This window comes from Lissotriton helveticus, chromosome 2_1, assembly GCF_964261635.1.
Source record: "Lissotriton helveticus chromosome 2_1, aLisHel1.1, whole genome shotgun sequence".
Lineage (NCBI taxonomy): Eukaryota > Metazoa > Chordata > Amphibia > Caudata > Salamandridae > Lissotriton > Lissotriton helveticus.
The window spans coordinates 687,515,633-687,536,376 of NC_136059.1; the positions used below are offsets into that span (position 1 = coordinate 687,515,633).

General features: G+C 44.3%; 1 protein-coding gene across 4 annotated transcripts in view; it reads right to left on the reverse strand.

Moving 5' to 3' along the window:
- Positions 1 to 20,744, reverse strand: part of KIAA0825 (KIAA0825 ortholog) — a 2,250,404-nt gene that overhangs the window by 691,296 nt on the left and 1,538,364 nt on the right. For 3 of the 4 annotated variants that reach the window (XM_078675385.1, XM_078675384.1, XM_078675383.1), the window contains exon 18: positions 7,212 to 7,361. In XM_078675385.1, coding sequence (XP_078531511.1) covers positions 7,212 to 7,361 — 150 coding nt within the window. Of the gene's footprint in view, positions 1 to 7,211; positions 7,362 to 20,744 lie in introns of those variants that run through there. The other variant, XM_078675386.1, reaches the window with a different exon arrangement.

Here is a 20,744-nt window from a genome sequence, read left to right on the forward strand (position 1 = left end):
TTTGGCGTAGTTCGGGAGGAAGAGTGTTCCAAAACTGAGGTGCCAGGAACGCAAATCGAAGTCCACCAAGTTTTTTCCGTTTAAAAGAGTGCAGGTCAGGAGATTGGAACTAACAGAGCGAAGGGCACGGAGGGGGACCTAGCACTGAATTCTATTGGAGATGAAGGCTGGCCTGTGGGATGACAGGGCTCTGTGTATCAAGCAGTCCAGTTTGAAGAGACAGCGCTGGGCAACTGGGAGCCAGTGAAGGCTCTTAAGCAGAGGTTTTACATGATGCGATCTGGGTTGCCCGTACACAAGTCAGGCAGCTTGGTTCTGTACCAGTTGGAGTCGCTGTAGCTGATAGGCGGGGATTCCGGCGTAGAGTGAATTAGCATAATCTATGCGTGACATAACTAAGGCCAGGGTGACTTGAATAAGGGCTTCGAAGGAAAGAAATCTGCTCATTTTCCGGATCCTACGTAAGTGGAAGAAGCAAGAAGAGTCTACCGAGTTGATCTGAGTCTTTACAATAACATCGCTGCTAATTGTGACACCAAGGCTTTTGACCGTACTGACTGGAGAGGAAGGAAGACCCATGGCGGGCGGCCAAAAGTTGGGGTTCCAAGGGTTGACTGAGGTCCTTGTGAGGAGAAGCTCTGTCTTGTCAGGGTTTCATTTTAGCTGGTTTAAGTTCATCCAGTTTCTGATGAACGTCATGGTAGACCGGAAGGTCTCCATTGCGTGGGGAGATGAGTCAATAGTAAAAATGAGTTTGAGGTCGTCAGCATAGTTAAAAATGGCTACATCTCTCCTCCGTTGATCTGAGATCAGAGGCAGGATGTATAGATTGAATAGGAGCGGGGAGAGAGACGAGCCTTGGGGAACCCCACAAGTTAGTCTCTTTTTCTCCAAGAAGTCAGAGAGGCGGACAGCTTGATGGCGGTTGTTGAGGAAGGAGGAAATACATTTAAGTGGGGTGCCCTGGATGCCGGCGTCCTCGACCCGCTCGACCAATAGGTTGTGGTCGACTGTGTCGAAGGCAGCCGACAAATCCAGGAGCACTAGAGCCTGCAAGACGTTTTGGTCTGCCCCCTTCCTTAGTTCATCTACTTATTTTTAGGATGGGTCTAACTTCTGCAGTCTTGAAACAGTTGGGGACAATGTCTGTGGCAAGGGAATTGTTGAGGAGGGATAACAGGGGTTCGGGTGTAGGAGAGTAGGGTCTGCTATCCTATGGTCACCCCAAATTTTTGCTTTTTGCTTCACTGGTTTATGACTTAATGTGGCTGTGGGCCTGCTAATCAGACCCACAGCCTGCTGTTCTCTCTCTAAATTATTGCCAATGTACTTTAGGTGCATTACGAAATTGGAACTGGTTCACCTTATTGGCCCCTGTAACAGTGTACCCAGGTACCCAGGGCATAGGTGCTTCCAAGGCCTACCAGGGGCTGCAGCACGTATTGTGCCATCCCTGGCCTCCATATTTGACACAACTGGCTGATCACTCAGCTGGGGTAAGTCGGTGTAACCACCCCTTACTTAGGTGTAGTATGCCTATGCCTAACCTAAAATGGACACATATGTTCCTATCAGCCACTCCTATGGAAGGCCTCATCAATCCTGGAGGCAGAGTGCTTGGAAATATGTGATTTGGTGCTCTGGCATGAGCTGAGCCTGTCTGCAGCTTTCGGAACCATGTCCTTTAGCTGTTCCATGATACTGCCATACCATATACTCTTAAGTGCATTATAATCCTCGCGGTTAAATGCTATCTTTGGTTTGGCTTTATCAAAACATGTCGAGTAAGGTGTCATACGAACTGGAATACTACCCCCTCGCCAGTTCTGGCGACGGGGGTAGCATTCCACCCTTCTAGAGGGACACGACATGTACCTAGCCTGAACCCCGGTTAAAGTTAAACAGAGCCTCAGCATCACAAAATGGATGCTGCCACCATAGACACAAGTCTGACCTCCTGCTGCTGGGAGTCCTTCCAGCGAGGGCAGCTTGGACAAAGGGGTTCCTGCCTTGGGAGGTGCTAGCACCACCCTAGACAGGATTTTGTGTATTGGGTAGGACAGGGCTGAATAGAATCAGACATGCCTGGGGCACACAAGGTGTCCCTGTGCATATGCCAGTTCAAACCGGTGCTGGGGCTTTACAGCCCCAGTCTTGGCACGAAGCTGGACAAAAGAAAAGGGGTGTAACCACCCCCCTTCCTGGTCCCACCCAGAGGAGGGACCTAGTAGGTGATCCGGCCCCCAGATTTGGAATAAGAGTAGGAGCTGTGTCCTTAGACTTCAGATCATCCTGAACTCGACTTAAAATAAGAAGAAAACTGGACTTCGACATTCTGCTGCACAGAAGACTGAAGAGAATCTCCCTTGTGGCCAAGGAGTGACCACCCCGTGAATACAGGCACCAACCAGCAACTCGACGTCTGCTTTGCTGCCGCCTCCCGCCGGAGCCCGAGCCCAGAGCCTGACAAGACCCAGACTCCCAGACATCTCAGAGCCCGATTCACAGTCCCTGAAAAGAAGAGACCCGTGGAGGCACCGAGAGACGTGGGACCGGACATCTTGGAAGACCCCCGAAGAGCTGACTGCGCAGCACCCGAGGCACCCTCGACGCTGTGCTTTGGGGTTTGAGAAGCCCCAACACCGAGCAGCATTTGCACCGAAGATCAGCCCCCCATCATCTCCACGATCTGCGTGGGGCCCTTTTGCACCTTGCCACTCGACGCGCCATCCCGGTCACTTGCCACGCGGCTAGTGGCCATCTTGGCGACGAAAACTACGACTTACACCGCTGGTCTGGTTGCTCCAGACTGGCCCTTGCTCCCCTGAAAAGGAGCACCCGCTCTGACCTTGCTGGTCCGAGTGAGAAGTTTGCATCGATTCCTGCGTGACTTGCTTTTGCCAAGGCCTGTTTGCTCAAATCAAGTTGCCGACACCGCCATCAGCGAGAGCCATCGTGGGACAGCTCGTGATCGACTCCTGGACGTCCCGGACCTCTTCGTGTCCACGTGGCTGCAGAGACAATCTTCACTTCATCACCTGTTTGCACCCGACATCGCCTGGTTCCATCCTGGTTCCACGGTAGTCACTGGCTAGTGACTTTGAACATTGTCCCCTCTGCTTTCAGGTCTTCACCTCTTCAGATCCACCCTTGGATCCACCGGAACTCTTCTCGACGACCCGCCTGCAGCATCTTCAGCTCCAAGCACCATCGACCTGCGTGACGAAACCCGACACTACTTCGCACCTGTGCACCCGCTTCCTGTGGGTGAGGTAACTCAGCAACGCCGGTGTTCCCACACTGGTGTACACCTCTAGTGCCTGTGTCTAAAGTTTTATCCTTTTAGGTCCATCGGAAGGTTCCTTAAACACTAACTTTGTAACTTTTACGCACCATTGACTTAACATTGGTGCATGCGTGCACTTTGAGCACTGCACCAGAGTCCCGCGGGCCTTTCCCGACTTCATCACTGCTAGTCTCGAACAGCTCCAGCGATTCCCCAGGCCCTAGGCCTCTTCACTTTCCCCATAGTGGTTCTTATACCACTATTTTAGTATATGGTTTAGGTAGCCCCTAGGGCTCATCCATATTTGTGCAACTTTTGCATATTTAAACTGTGTTTTGTTTTAACGCATTTGCTTCTGTGCTCATAAAGAGTATAGGGGATATTTGTAGAAATAAATCTATATATATTTTCAATATATATCTGTGTGGTGTCCTTTCATTTGGTATTCAAGGAGATTGTGTATGGTAAAACAGCTTGCTTCACATGCCTTTACAGAGTTTAGCCTAAGACTGCTTAGTCCATGCTACCCCTAGGATAGCTTGTCTATAAGGTTGACTTTACAACCTCCACCATAAGTGTCAAGGATCCCCCTCGGTAGAGGAGGCTGTTCATCCACAGGAGCAAAGATGAATGTCCCACACACTTCCAGACAACAGCGACCCAAGCGAGAAAGATAACTTCACTCAAAGTCAGCTGCTACCAAAAAGTGTGGGGGGAATTATCCCAGGGAGTATACCACTCTCCCCCAACAAGGTGACGTCGCTGCAGTCATGATGGCAGGAGAAGACTGGAAAATAAATGTACAACAATACTAACCTCACCAGTACTTTACAGGGCTGATACATAAGTGTTCAACATAGCATTCCACTTACCTCACGAAGTGAGCGTCAGGGCTTTATGCTAGTAGTCAAGGCGTGAATCAGGAGATACAGGAGGGAACCTGGGTGATTACTAGCAAGGATATCTCAAAGGCAGAATGCATACAAATCCAGTCCTGCTCATAAACTGAAGACAGAGCAGGACTGGGGCCACAAGCGCAGCTGATGACAAACTGGTATCACTTATAAAACTAAAGACAAAGTGATACAGAAATTCCCACTTCCAGCGCATAAACTTAAGACAGCGCGGAGTGAGAAACAGACATACAACACAGACAATCCTCACTACCGGCTCATAAGCTTAAAACAGAGCAGAGAGAGGACAAACAACATAGAACACGGACAATAAACAAACCACGTCCGACTCTTAAACTTAGAACAGAGCGGAGCGGGCGTACATGTAACAATACGAGATAGACCAGCAGTGCTCCACTCGTAATCTAAAGAAGGAGTGGAGCGCAGAAACACACGTAAACAGAACCCCATCAATCACAGAAATGACCGCTGAGAATGACAGAGCGGAATCGCCAGCAAGTAACTGACAAACACGAGGAGAGAAGGGCAGACGGGGAATCAATGCGGAAGGGAGAGCTAGGCACAGGGGAAGGGCGTGCCGCAATGGAGAAAGATAGCGGAGCAGAGCGGGAGGTACAAACAATGAATAGGACCCAAATCAGGAATAGAAATACCGTGACTCAAGGACAAAAACCACAGGAACATGAAAAGAGCACAAACGGGATCGTTAGGGCAAAGCAGGATCTCAGAACGCTAAGGGAACCTCACGGAGCAGAACGCTGAGTAGAGGGGGCGTGGTCACTAACCAAACAGTAAGCCAAGCAAGGATTCGCGGGTGAGCTTCCCTTTTCTGTTCCCTAGGGAGCGTCTCAAAATACCGTAGCTTCAGTCTGTAAGAGGTTTAGGGATGGTCACAAAAGGGTCACAGGGGCACATTAAAGTTTGCATTCTGCGCAGCTCTGAGGAATCTACATTGAACACTCATGAAAGGGGTCAAATCCGACCACCCCTAACAATAAGGGTTGCTTGACATGATACAAGGTGATCACTAGAACTAGTGAGCATCATATATCAGGCCAACTTCTCACATCGGGGAGCTGGAGAAAGATCTCTCGGGCAATGTGGGGGGGACAGCTATCTGGGGGGAGCCAGATCGAACCTTTATGAGGAGGGAAGAAAATGCCTCCTGAGTGATTGGTGGAAACAGATTGAAGGAGAGAGGGTTGCGATGCACAAGAGCAGGCTCTGGAGGGGGAGGCTTCTGGGGATACTAGCTTTAATGCTGGTAATTTTATCGATAAAATAAGTGTTGAGGGAGTCACAGAGTTGTTGTGAGGGGACTAGTTTGGGGGTGATGCGGTCGGGTTTGGCAAGTTCGTCCACGATGGAGAAGATGTCTTTGGCTTTGTTGGTGGAGTTAAGGACTTTTAATGAGAAGTAGTCTGATTTAGCTTTTAGGATGGCACCTTTGTATTCTTTGAGTGCCAACGTGAAGGTGGATTTTTTTTTATGGGGTAGTAGTCCTGTCTCCACTTGCGCTCGTGTTGGCGCAAGGTTAGTTTCATTTCCTCAAGGTTGTTGGTGACATAAAGTCCACAAAGGCAGATTATGGAGGGGAAGCATACGAATAGGCTGATCATGAAACAATTATCATGGTAACATTGCTAAATACTCTCAGGTGTGCTCTACTGAGTGAAATAGGCCTGACAAAAATTAGGCTATTATTACAGGAGGAGGTGACCACTACCAACCTAACAAACAAAATCTAGTTAAGCCACAGCACAGCTTGAGAGATCCTCTAGCAGCTATGGTACAAGCAGCAGATAATATCCAGGGAAGTGTGTGTTAAGTTTAAGCAGTGCCAACAGTTTTAAAGTAAATAACAGAACCAAACAAATTTAAAGAAGTAGAGAACACTTTGATGAACAAAAAGACACCAGGATCATTAATATATGCTACTGAGAACCAGACATATGAATTTTCGAACGCTTTCAGACAAAAAGCTCCAGAACAATTGAAGTGCCATTGAAAAACAATCTCAATCAGATTTACTAAAATTAGACCAAAGTGTAACCTCCCTGCAGTGGTGACAGACAAGATGGCAACCACATAAGGCAGAGGCAAGTTTATCAAAGCTTGTCATGGCAGCCTTTCACTATAAAGAAGCGAGGATGGGTTGCATCTTCTTTGCTCGCCTCCAGAGTCGTCAATAGAGGTATACAGTGGCACAGAATTCACAGGCCTCTAGTTCAGGTGCTCAATACCTTTTGGAGTACCTTCCACCATGCAGGAGTAATAGAATTAGGTCATAGCAGCTGGAGAAACAGTAGAACCCGATTACCATAAGGCAACCAGGTAAGAGCCACGTGGCACAAGCAGTGAGAAGCCAAGCACACCAAGAAAGTTTACACAAGAGACCACTTGAACTTGACATGGCTCCTTTGGACTTTCAAAGCTTATATCAGCATAGTGAATCATGGGATTCTGTAGTTTGCAAAACGGACATCTGGGACAATTTTTTGTGATGGGGGTTTACGCAATGTCAGACATCGATACAGGGTGGCTGGTAAAATTGGAGCTAAAGGGAGACCTGCTGGAAGGAGATAACAGATACAATTACAGAGTATAGTTAAACAGGTGGTGTTTCTTGAACAGCTGATGGATTGTAAATCAGCGCAGACTGCCAAAAGTGCTTTCAAGAGGACTAGCAAAGCAGTTTTTGCTGGTGGTTGAGAGATTGTATTTTTGAAATATGAACGTTTGTCACACCCCAAGTCTTGAGATTTAAGGGGCATTTCACCTTCCTTTTCCTGGTCTCCTCTCCCATCTAGGAAGAGATATATTAGGATGAATAACTGAGAAGATAATCTTTAGACACCACATAATTGAAATTTTGAGTGAGATTTAGGATGGTTCAGTAGCGTATGGTGTTTTTATGATGGTAAGCTTTCAGTCTACTAATCGTTTCACCTTGCATTTTTCTTTTTATAATATTTTTAACAAACAAATATTTAAATAAAAAGACCACCAACCTCATTAAATAGTGTTGTTCCTGGAAGAATAAACGCTTGGAATGGGTCAAAAATAAGATTCCGATCTTCAAAGTCCTTTATATCCAATGCTAAAGGTCTGTTAGTTGTGATTTTATTATTTGGTGAAATGAGGATCTCTTTCAAATACTCCTAAAATAAGATAATACAAATCAATTTAGGGATGGTGCATCAAGTAGGAATATGTAGGTGTAAATACAGTTTTACTGGCATTTACATGAATTAACCAACCAAGAACGACCTGGAAATAACCCCACATCATTCTCCTCTCACCACAATAAGTGTGCGGCCTTCCCACCCCACAACCTCCCTCTCCAACCTCCATCTTCACCTATTGTAGTCCAAAGTGGAAACAACCATATCACGTTGGATTAGAGTTTCAAGTACAATGGGGACAACCGTCCAGTTTATCCTCAGTTATTTTCAAGCAGCACCTCTAGTTCAGAGTTTTTTTAAAATATGAAATACCCTAACACTCTTGGTGTATTGTAATTCCCAGAAATCTTTAGCAAAGAATTCCAACATTGAACTCCACACTTTTGTCTTTTTCTCTGCTTTGGGCTGTCCAGGATAGCTTTTCCATCCCTAGAATTCACCAGAGGTGTTCAATTCACCAGCTTTCTGTAGGGGTCGCCAGTTTGCCCCAACCTGATAGATATGCTTGTTTCACTACAAGTAGCAGATGAGAAATAAGTGGAATTTTCTTGCCATAGAGTGGGTAAATCTCTTTGTCTGGTCATCCCAATAGCACCACCTAACAATCAAATCTTGGACTGGTATTTTCTCAATTGTGGTTAGCACAGAGTCCCAAAGAGGGCTATATCTGTGGGCAAGACCAGCACCCTGCGCTTCCCTGGTGACCCATCCGTGCTAATCTTACTGGGGTGTATTACCATCTATAAAGTATTTTTAGCATGGTTTCCCTTCCCCTAGCTTGGGTGGTAAAAATGCTCATACAGATGAGAATATTGACCCATTGTTTCTAGTCAAGGGTTATCAGCAGTTCTCATTCCCTGATGAGCGGGAATTGGGGCTTCTCTGGCGCCGACTAGAATTGAGCATTTTTGAAGAAACAGGAAGTAGCATGCTGGTCTCCCGTATATGGTCTGCTGCATAATAGCAGAGGTCAGGGACCGCCCACCCCTCTTAGTGTGGCCATAGAGTGCATTGGAGTCTAGCTATCCTCTCCTTCCCACCTTGCCAAACAAATAAAGAGCAGCGGGAATGGAGCTCATGGGATGTGTAGGGAAAGATTATGCTCTTGGGATCTGTAGGGAAAGCGTTTGGAATATGTAAAGGATCTTTGGAAGATCAAGCATAATTAGGGCCGCTTAAATTTAAACCTATATATGAGATAGCTGAGTCTGCCCATTTAAACGGAGTTAATTGCTGGAGCTGTCCAATGCATCTCATAGGGGCTGAGATATTGACATTTTTTGATTTGTTAACGTTAATTGGAAACCCAGATACCTGTTTGCAGGTATTAAGCTCTGTCATAACATACAACATGTAGGAGAGAATGTAGTAGGACAGTCCGTGAAAGTAGAGTATCATCCACATACATGGTAAGTTTTATGTCTTGGGTAGCAAGCCTAGTCTCCGTAATTTGAGGGTTAGTTCTAGTTTGCTGTACCAGGTGTTGGAGAGTCAGGGCATAAAGAACAGGTGATGCGGGCACCCCTGCCTAGTACTTCTTTTAATGGATTACCACTGGTAATGCAGAGCATTTACCCTGCTTCTAGCTCATGAATTATGACAGCCAGAGTGTAGCCAATTTCTGAAGCCCTCTCATCCGCAATGTAGCAGCCATAAAGCCACAGTCAACCCTGTTGAGAATGTTCTCTCCATCCAGGATGACTAGGATGGAGTATTTGTTCCTCTTCCTGACTATATCTAGCAGGTGAATTGCTTTTTGGGGTTGTCACATGTTTGATGTTCTTCGATAAAACCGGATGTATCAATTTTTGCCAGTATATCCTGTAACCAAAAGGTGTTGATCGTAGTGAAGATTTTAAAATCAATAATGAGGAGGGAAATTGGTCTGAGAGAACCAGACATGCCGTTTTTCTTGTCCAGTTTGAAGATAAAAGATATCATTGACCCAGCCATAGTAGGAGTTGCTGTTAACCTCTTGGATCATTTCCTGATATACTTTATATACCAGGGACAGTAAAGGAGCGCTAAAGCTTTTTGTGAAGAGCAGCTGTGAATCTGCTGGGGCCCTGGACTTTTATGGGGAGTAGTTTGTCTAGGGCAGTGAGAATTTCTTCCTTCACCAGGAAGTTTGGAGTTTGTCTCTATCACTGGGTCAATTAGCCACTATCGGGTATTTTTCTCTCCCCTGGGGGTCTGTCTCCTCTTTTGTGCATAGTTGTTTGGAAAAACTGTGAAAGCACTCTGCCTTATCCGCCTCTTGTGAGCATAGGCAACCATCTAAGCTGTTTGGGAGAACTGTACACTGCGACTGCTTATGAATTTTGAAGAAATAAAGGAAGAAAACAATTTCTCAAAACTCCACTTCTTGAAGAATCCTTATCTTGATTGGACACTTTGTACTACTGTATCTAGATTTGCTCAGGTTGTGAACTGTGTAGAATTTGATATAACAAGCAAAAAGGTTTTTTGCTTGCTTTATTGCAACTGTTGACAAGGGTTGTATCGCTTCCTTTGAGCATTTACTAGAGGCTTGGATAATTCTTATAATACTAAAACATCTCCCATGCGCATAAGTCTCCCTCTTGTCAGATTTTGTATACTAACTTTCTTTGATAGTGTTATGTATGTGATTTACTGTTATGGAGTCCGTAATAAAGACGTTTGCAGGTGCCAGGATCTTCCATTTCGTCTACAAATTTCTCAGGGCGAGGTCCAGGACGCACAACACGACCTGTGGTCTAATAATGTGATGCGGGTCTGGGTAGGTTTATCTAGCTCTGTGAATAAACGTTTATCTCAAAGAATGTAGTTTAGCCTGGCTTAGCTTTTATGTGCACCTGAGTAATGAGAGAAGTCTACTGTCAAGGGGTGACCGGTTCTCATGGCATCTGCTTGTCCCAAGTCCTCTAGGAGGGCCCTGCCTGCTGCCGTAAGCACCACTGTTCCCCCGTGCTTTGACTGATCTCTGTCTATTGAGTCATCTAATATTAGGTTTAGCTCTTTGCTTCTAATTTTTGGTATAGATGCCCAGGCTGTGAAGGTGCAGGTCACCCAACTTACTAACTGTTTTTGGCTCTGGTTGGGACTCTAGAATGATGCCACTGTGAGCAGTCCCCATCATAGGACCCTCTCAATGGAATACATCTACTATCTTTGACTTTTAGAACCTCTCTAAACCATGAAGGGGCATTTATAATATGCAGTATGCCCACTCCTGCCATTTCATTTTTTCCCCACATGAGGAAAAGAATTACCAGGGAAAATGTCCAGATCTGAGATGGCATTTGTCTTGTCATAATAAACGTGTTTCCTTAATAAGTTTTATTTTGGTGTGAAGGATTGTTAATTCTTGGAGGATCCTTCTCCTTTTCAAAGGGTTATTTAGCCCTCTAACATTGTATGCTGTAATGGTTAGGGTAGCCAAAGTCGTGTGTATTAGAGATAGATGATTCTTTCAGTTGGTGAACCAACCTCAGGTCTGGTCTTTGGCTGTGAGCCAGCAGGTGGTTTCTCTTTCCTCTAAATCTCTCCCCACCTCAAGTAACGTCTAAGGCCCCTTTGAGCAACATTCCTGTAAGAAATGTCAACTCTAATAATTCGAATTAGGTTGAATCCAAAAGAAAAAGGATATTCTAGACAAGACATCTCTCAACGCCAGTCTACGAGAGTGTCTGCCCCAGCACAGGCCAGATTGGTATGAAGTGTTGTTCATGTAATCTTAAGCCACTGTTTTATGACATCTACCCCCACTTTTTCGGTCCCACATTTGTGTTTGTCACTGCGTCAGCCCTCCTCTTCGTTGGCATTTCCGTGGACACCACCTACCCAAGGCATGCATTAGGAGGGTTACCAACTTGTGCAAGTTCTCATGTGCTGTCCTACTCCCAGCCATCGATGGTTTCTGTTTGGGGGTGTTTCTCCTGTTACAACCTGTCAAGATGTTCCACTTCGGACTTATCAGATGGGGCAGTTCCTTTGGAGAGAAAGAAACTTCCCAGTCTGAGAGAGCAAATTGGCCATTTCTTTCATTGCCCATCGAAGAGCAACTGAAAGGCGTTACCTCACATAAATCTGATACTGTTGTCTTTGAGGAAGGAGTAATTGGCCTGGGGTGCGCATCTTGATTAATAAGATTGACAAGAAGTCTTGCTAAATCTGGAATTCAATTTCACTAAAGTGGATGGTGCCTCCTCCTCTCACAGCTGCAAGAAGCGTTTCTTTATCTTCAAAATGGTAAAAAACAGACCATAATGTTTGAGGGGGAGATCTGAGTTGAATCCAGTCTTGGCAGTCAGACTCATCTGCAACTTTCCACACAGAAATCACATCACACCACACCTCAAAGAGCTCTACAGGCTCCTGATACACAACTGCGCTCAAATCCTCACACATGCACTCAAGGCAGTACACAACTTAGGCCTCCTCTACACAAACAGTTTCATCGCCTTCCACCAACTACCAGACAGCTCTGCTCCACAGGACTCCTACTGGCAAACATTCCACGCATACACAGAGCAGGAGGACAGACTTTCTCTCACATCGCTCCCAAAAAATGGATTGATGTTCCACTCCACATCAGAGCTACCGCCTCTTTTCATGATTTAGCAAGAAGCAGAAGATCTGGCTTTTCAATAAACCTACCTACTCTAGGCAGGGCTAGGCGCACACACCTGCTCAGCACCAGGATACCCTTGTGGGTGAAAGTGCAATTTACAAATACACATAATATAACAGGTCCAAGCTTCAGGCCACCAGTGTATTGATACGTTTGGCACGCATGCCATATTCGGCAGGCACCCGCGCAATCAGGGCCAACTCTGCAAGCCCTGTTGTGGCCGTTCCCAGGCTCTCTGCTTTCACCGGGGGTGGGTGAGTTCGCTGGGCACCCGGGAGCCTCATCCAGCCAGTGAATGGCTGGAGCAACATCACAAGGACTATGCCACCATCTTGGGCTTAACAACACTTCGATGCTAGAGTCGGAATATGTACATAAACAATCCGGTACAGTGCTTCTAACGCATTTGTGTTCTAATCAACATTGCAATGCATCTTAAATGGAGACACTAATCAGAAATAGCACCCCAATAAAAGACTTTCAATTCGTCCATGTCACTTGATTACTGGGTGTTACAAACGAATGTTGTCTTTCAAGGAGGGTGCCAGCAACAATGCAAAAGAGCTATAATAAGATTTCTCTCAAGTTTTTTACTCCGCGTGAAGCCAGATAATTACTTATAAATAGATAAAACGTGTTTGCTTTGCCACTGGCCAAGAATCTAAGCCATTAACATAAACGTCTGATTTTGTTTACCATCTACAGACTATGCACGTTGTTATACAGCTGCACTTTTAAAGATGGAGGTTTTGCAAATGGAGCCGTAGTTTGCTCACCAACAAACGAACAAAGCTCAAGTGAACGAAACAGGGATTGAATTTCATTATATTTTAGTGGGTGTTCAAGGTCACACCATATTATAGAATCATCAAGGCGGCAAAAGTGGGAAACTTAGAACAGAAGAAAGTACATTCTACATCTAAAGACAGATTAATGCTGTCTGTAGGCAGACTTTTTGTTTTTAATACAGAACATATTCTTAGAATATCAATAAAAAACTATACTTAAAAAAATATTCTTAGAATGGGTTTTCGGTCAGACCCATACTCCTGATTGGATGGCTTTGTTGTCGCTCTCATTTGACAGCTACTATGTCAATGGCTTTCTTTCATGTTTTTTCTGTTCTGTTTAGGTGAGCTGAATCCTTCCACAGAACACTTGAGGGAGTCTTTTTTTCAAATGTGTTATTTTGCACTCCTTTGGAGGGCATGTGTATTTGCTCTTTTCCTGCTTTTCCTCTTCGTTTCCCTAAACTCACTATCTTTTTTATTCCCCCATAACCTAGATACTCCTCAAACTGATCCCCAATATGATGGCCATGCAACAGCAATGTGCGAGCTGACTGCTCACTATCTTTCTTATTCACTTTTGTTTTACCATTTCAATTTACTATTCTAATATGCATGCACAAGTAGGCACTACGACTGATGGGTCCAGTGCCGTAACGAAAGTTAAGGGCCCCCCCTGCAAGATACATGGAGGGGTCCCAGCTCTGGAATTAGTCCATAGTTCTCATGCCTGAGTACTGTGCTGAGGGGGACCCTGCAGCTCGGGGACCCCCGCACCACGAGGGCTTGCGGGAGCCTGTGTTGCACCACTGGATGGGTCCCACTATGTTACGACATGCTCATGGCCAGCCATATTGGACAGGAATTTCATAGAAAACCCTTTCCAAGATACTGCCATGTGTGCATATGCTTTGACGGTGGGTGTCACAGCCTTTTCTAATCTGATTTATGTTAAACTGTTTCTAATACATTTTTCCATCGAATTACTTACTGCTTTTTGGTGTATTTAATTTCGTACGGCAGATTCGGATTTTATTTTCCATGTCTACAACCTTACCATCTCTATTATATGAAGGACCAATACATAAAAGGGTTTCTGCTTTTCGTGAGAAGGGTGATGGTGTTACCAAGTATTGTAAGGAATAAAATACCTCTCCCTCATTCCTCTATATTGCCATGGAACTCCTGGGTGACTTGAAATGTCCTGATATGTATAGCAGTGGGTGAATATATAATAGGGTTACATTAAGATGGGTGTGCTGGGAACACACAGACTCCAGAGAAGTATTTACTGATTACAAATGATAGGTGTGCAGGGCCACATCAGGAGCAAATATAACATGCAGTTCAGCCCTCGTGTCTCTAAGCCAATTGCCTCACAGAGAACGTTCTGCAGCAGAGCATACAAAAGCAGCATAGGAAGCGGGTTCTATGATGACAAGAGGTGCCCTCATAGGTTCAGTGGGAAAGCACTGCAGGTTATCAGCCTTCATTGAGTGGTTTTAGTTATTTGTAGCAGTGCAAGAAGCTGGGGGCTAGGTGTTGCATGATTAATGGCAATTACAATTTTTCAGACATGGGGCCTGGTAGATAGCATAAGAACATTCTTTTTTCTAAATTTCAAACATAAAAGTATGCTCAAACCACTTTTTAAAGTGACCTTTTTTGCCAAATAGGTTGGAAAGTTGTGCTGCATGGCACTGTAGGAGAACCAAACTGTCAAAAAAGATGAGCTTCAACGAAGAATCAGTAAAGAAATAACATGATTGGAGTCATGCACCTGTAAGTTTGATGCCTGAGATAAGGCTGCAGAATATTTCAATAGACTATTTAGACATTACAAGTGCCTGCACTATTGTCTGGACTCAAGTACCCTACGGGTACAAGAGGGGTAACATAATTGTACTCTGCTTATTACACTTTTGATACGGAAATCGAGGTAGTGTACAATTATCAGCGCCTAATTTGAGCCAGTGGTTGCCAGTGGGGGAGTCAAAGAACTTATTTTCCGCATCAGATGTTTATTGAGTGCAAGAGAGATAAAACACACAAATAGGTAACAAGAAAGATGCAAAATCGCCACAAATGGAGAAAGCAGGAACATGCCAGAGTAAGCTAAAAGGAGCTGGGGTGTCTGGAAGTGAATTAAAGAGGCATGGGATAGGTTTAAGGGTAGCAGCCTTGGTATTGAATGCACCGACATTTAACTGCACCAGCTGCACTTCTGACCAGACCTTCAGGCACCGGCAATCAATCTTTCACAAATTAAGCACTGGTACAACATGAAACAGGACTCCCAGAATTTGCATATTGGTGGTTAGTTTGCATCCGAGGAGTGTTAATGGGGATTTGGTGTCTGAATGTTCTCCTGCTCTCTCTATGAAGGCCCGCAGAGTACCATGATGTGGTTGCTTTTATTATTCTCTCATTTCTCGGTCTTTTCGTTTTGCGACATTTGGTCTTTGCCAGAACAGAAAAGAACTTGAGAATTTCTTTAAGGATAATGGCTTAACTATTAAGGGTTCTGATGCAAACAAATGACGCTGGAAACCCAGGCAAAGAAAACCCATCTTCTTTATTTCACTGCCGAAGTACCTCAGGAGCACAGCTCAGTAGCCCAAGGTCATCACAATACCAACTGTCAAATCTCTTAACATGTTTACTCCAGTCAGGAGGAACAAACAAAGGGATGAGGGAAGGAGAAGGGGGCAAGAAAAAAGCGAAGAGACATGGGAAGAAGGTGGGCAAAAGCAGAACGTCCCAAGCAGACCGTGCTTTTGTTAGGACCCCAAGGTTCTTTTTATTGTATATAGAGACAAGGAAACTGGATGGGCAACTCCGGCTTAACTTGATTGTGAAGAAGTAATTGAAATTTGTAATTATCAAAAACAGACAATGAGCAATGTACGAACTTCACTATGTACGGTTTGAGTTGCCGAAATAGCTAGGATGCATATGCTGCAAGTCTGAATATGAGGATTGTATTCAAATGAATTTGTTTTTAGTGTTGCTCAGAATATTTGGATGGCTTCATTTTTATTCTTTTTTTAATGATGAACTTAGTTCTATGTTTAAACTGTTGTCATGGCAAAGCATTATTGTTATGAAGTAGTTCAACCAGTATCACATTTATGCTTCCAGTTAGAAAAAAACGTTTTGATGAAGTTGAAAATGAATCAGGGTAAAGTATATGCCTTTTTCTTACCTACTGGTTGTTAGGTTTGTCAAGTACAACACTGTTTTTTATTATTTTTTTAATTTCTTGTCCACCATTTTCTATTGCCTAGTTTCCTGGGTGCTGCGATTTTGATAGTAAAATGGGTTACACATTAGCCTGGACAACTGGTGGTAGGAAGCTTATAACTTCGGCTATACTTATGGGTGATGACCATGTGCAAGGATTTATCAGCTCAGCGTTCAGGTGCATAACAGCACGTTGACTTCATTGTTTTTTCAGATGCTATCAAGGCTGAATGGTATGCTGTGGTGTCCACCCAGTGGTGCTTCAGGTCTCCTATTACTGTGTTGTTGTAGGCTAGTACTTGGGTCAGTAATACATCATTAATCTACTGGGTTGTCTCAACCTTAAGGGTAGAAGATGTTATTGTTGTTGGGTAGTTGACTGTATGTCGTTTGAGGTTCTGATACAAAGCATTCAAAGTGATGTATAGAGGGGAAAGGAGTTTCCTCTAGTAACAAGAAAGTAAGCAAATCTGAAACATTTGAGTCTCTATGAAATGTGTAAAAAAGTTGCTGCTGCTTTACATAGAACATATAGGGATAGCGTGCATACTCTCGAGTGTTGCGGATAGACAATGATTTCCCAGACAAAACAGGTGTTTTTCCTTAAAAGTTAAAACATAAAAGAAACAGCCTCAGAGACTCCCTCAGGACTGTAGTCATGCTGATGATTGCTGCAGATCAAGGCGTCCCTTGCTCATTGCACCATCAGGATTCAAGCAAGCCGGGCCGAAGACGGCTGAAATGCCAGAAACCGGTCCCCGGAAGCTTGTTTCCTTCCCAGTGTAAGAATTGGCTTTTGTAGTCTGGTCTGCCCTGTTCCCATGATGCACTGGGCCAGGGACAGACTAATTTGCATACAGCCAGGTTCTGAAACTGGGATGGTGCAATGAGCTAAAAAACGGTGTTGGATCTAGCCCTGATCTCTTGACTGGGTGAGAGTATTCTGCTTACTTCAGAGACTCTGTCCATCACCACCCCTTGTTGTAAATATTTTTGTCCACCCTAAGCGTGGAAGGGTATACTCAGATGTGAGTCCCTTGCTCATTGCACCATCAGGATTCAAGCAAGCCGGGCCGAAGACGGCTGAAATGCCAGAAACCGGTCCCCGGAAGCTTGTTTCCTTCCCAGTGTAAGAATTGGCTTTTGTAGTCTGGTCTGCCCTGTTCCCATGATGCACTGGGCCAGGGACAGACTAATTTGCATACAGCCAGGTTCTGAAACTGGGATGGTGCAATGAGCTAAAAAACGGTGTTGGATCTAGCCCTGATCTCTTGACTGGGTGAGAGTATTCTGCTTACTTCAGAGACTCTGTCCATCACCACCCCTTGTTCTAAATATTTTTGTCCACCCTAAGCGTGGAAGGGTATACTCAGATGTGAGTCCCTTGCTCATTGCACCATCAGGATTCAAGCAAGCCGGGCCGAAGACGGCTGAAATGCCAGAAACCGGTCCCCGGAAGCTTGTTTCCTTCCCAGTGTAAGTATTGGCTTTTGTAGTCTGGTCTGCCCTGTTCCCATGATGCACTGGGCCAGGGACAGACTAATTTGCATACAGCCAGGTTCTGTAACTGGGATGGTGCAATGAGCTAAAAAACGGTGTTGGATCTAGCCCTGATCTCTTGACTGGGTGAGAGTATTCTGCTTAATTCAGAGACTCTGTCCATCACCACCCCTTGTTGTAAATATTCAGATGTTATGCCCCAGTATCCTACAATACAAATTGGACAGAAACGCGAAAACACTCACATCCTGGGCACAGCTTTTTAGAAATGTACCAGGGAGTATGGTTACTTGTTTCCCTCAATAAAGGAACAAGATGACCAATTGCCAAGTAGTCCTTTAATTAACAGAAGGAAAGGAAGGAATCAATGCATCACCACAGGCTGTACTTAAATCAGCCTAGAGGTGTGTTAGGACAAGGGCAGCCCTGTGTTTCCTTTCCACAGACTGCAGATTACCTGTCTTGAACACCTTGGAAATTTATCTCCTTTGTATTTTACAAAAGCCGACGAGAAGCATTGATGAAACTCAACTCGAAAGCTGTTAAGTGTGTGTAGAAAGTAGTTGCTTAAGTATAGACGTGATAGATGATAGTTAGCCACATCCTCCGTAGTGGTTAGAAAGGGTCTTTTTTGAGGGCCTTTGTGCTGCTGTTTGAAAACTTACGAGTGGTCACCAATATGCACCCAAAATGGCTTACTAGGTATGGAATTGTACCTAATTTGGATACAGAACCCTGAGCTAAGATTTTATTTCACTTGTTTGAGAATGGGTAAAATTCACTTTTTAGCGGCCTTTCCCCAGGCTGGCACTTGGTTCGCCTCACTTCTGTGTTGCCCATGTGACAGAGTCTCTACCCAATCTACGAAACACTTTATTCTTTTTTGCCCACTGTATTGCACTTTAAGATCTTGTTCTTTACGCCCAATTCTGTGATACACATCTAGAAGCGTTGCACTTTTTACAGTGCTTAGATAAACAACCCTCCCCCCCCGCAATATGTTTTTAGGTCATACATGTAATCTCCTCTGCCTTACATTGAAAAGGAAATACACTCTGTTTTGGATTCAATTATCCCGACTTTATGTACCCAAATGTAATGCTCTTTCCTGAAGGGGCACTAACAGGATGGTTTTCCATTACGTTTTATTCTCCTTACATTGCTAGAGCATGCTTCTATGTTTTTAAACTGTAATGTTTTTAGTCTTTGTTATTATATTAACGTAATAATTATGTTTTTTATGTGGTTTTATGGTCATATTTTGACCAAATAAAGATGACTGACTTACTAGGTTAATTTACTACAGGCAGTAAGGAAGGTGTTAAGGTTTACAAGATCTCTAACTCAATCCAGTTTGGAGTTTAACAAGTTGTAGAATAAAATGGCTACAATGTTCCTAAGTCTTAACAAGTGATTTATTTTTAAGGTAGGCTGGGAGTCAAACAACTAACACATCATTGATGTGACTAATTCTAGTGGCTAACAGCTGATGTAGATTCCAGGGTCTCTGCTCTAAAGGAACAATTCTGATGGTGGTGAGCTTTAGTGCACTGCCATTTTGAGGTGCTTAGCCATGTTTTTCTTGCAGTGAAGGGTCTTGCGGCACTTTGACATATAACAGTTAGATTAGCAAAATGAGTGCCCTTTCATCAGGGAGATGTGAGCACACCAGTGACAATACCCATTATAAAATTCAAGGTGACAATACCCATTATAAAATTCAAGGTGACAATACCCATTATAAAATTCAAGCTTCATGTCCATGGCTCAATATAGAACAGGTTATCAGCACCATATCATGCAAGCTAATCCTTATGTATAATATTGTAATTCTTCACCATCTCACTGGTGTTGTCCTTTTAACCTTTTGAGAATAAACAGGGCATCAACATCTAAATTGCTTTACGTTGATTTTTAAATTTCAATCTATGTTCTACTTTTTCTGCATATTTTCTTATATAATGTTATGTTTTTACCAGTGAGGATTTGCTCTGCGTGTTTTTTTTAATGCTTCACACTGACTCATCTAACTCTGCCATTCTTCTTACTACCTGGTCTTTTTGAATCGCCTGGTTTCTTCTTATCTCTCTTTTGCACAGATGCCCTGGTACCCTTGTTAGGTCTGGCTTGGTAGCACAGCTGTCACCAGACCTTTAGTGATCAACAGATAAAGAGCTTTAATAAGAGAGAGGGACTTTGGCTCTGCCCAAATGTTGATTCCTTTGAGCACTGATTTTCATTAGATAGACACTGTGTGCTTCTACTAAAAAATTATTGTTTTATACCTTTTGCTTTGTGGGAAAGCTTATGTTCAATACAGCAAGACTGGGTACTGGTGCCAATGATCAAGGCTATACGCCTGGCCTGTACATTATGAAACATTATGACAATGGAAAGTAAGCCAACTTATTTATTCTGAAAAACATACGCTAAAGTGGATAGGCCTATAAGGGTGAACAGTCATTATACTGCGTTGAAGCTTGTGGACAGTTATTTTGCTATATTGGGTCTCACTTATTACTATAGAAGGAAATAGTTTTGGTTGCCCCATGTGGCAAACCCTTGGGGTAGAAGATTTACACTTTGAGACCACATGCACACAATCATATTCACACTTACCTACTTGCACCCTCACACCCATCCATTCGCAAGCGTACACACAAACGTCTATCATTCACTGCACAAACACATGCAGACACCAATTTACTGCATGCACAAATGCACATACGTTCATACATTCAAACGAACTAACTGGGCTGGTGCGGCTATAGCTGGTGGCAGGAGGGGAGCTTTGGTGATTGATGGAGGATTGGGGAAGGGACTGCCGCCTCATTACATTGGCTGAATTTGTCATGGGTCAGACTATGAGAAGAGGACCTTCCCGGTCCTCGTCACGTAGTGGGATGGGGTCAGTGAGACTTGTTGACTCCACCCCACTCTGTGACGAGGCATCACTGATGGACAGTGTGCCCATGACACTTCAGGGCTTAAAACTGAAGCACCCCGATCTCAGTCTATTGGTGCCATGCCCCCTCGTCATGAAGGGGTGGACCTTGCAGCACTTTGCCACAATGATGAGGTCACACCCACAGAGCTGTGAAATCTTCAGCCTGACAAAGTTCGGGTCAGGCAACCAGGCACCTGTGTATTTAGCGCATGTACAGCGCCTGGCTGCCTAACCTGAAGATGAAAAGCGTTTGTCAGGCTGAACTT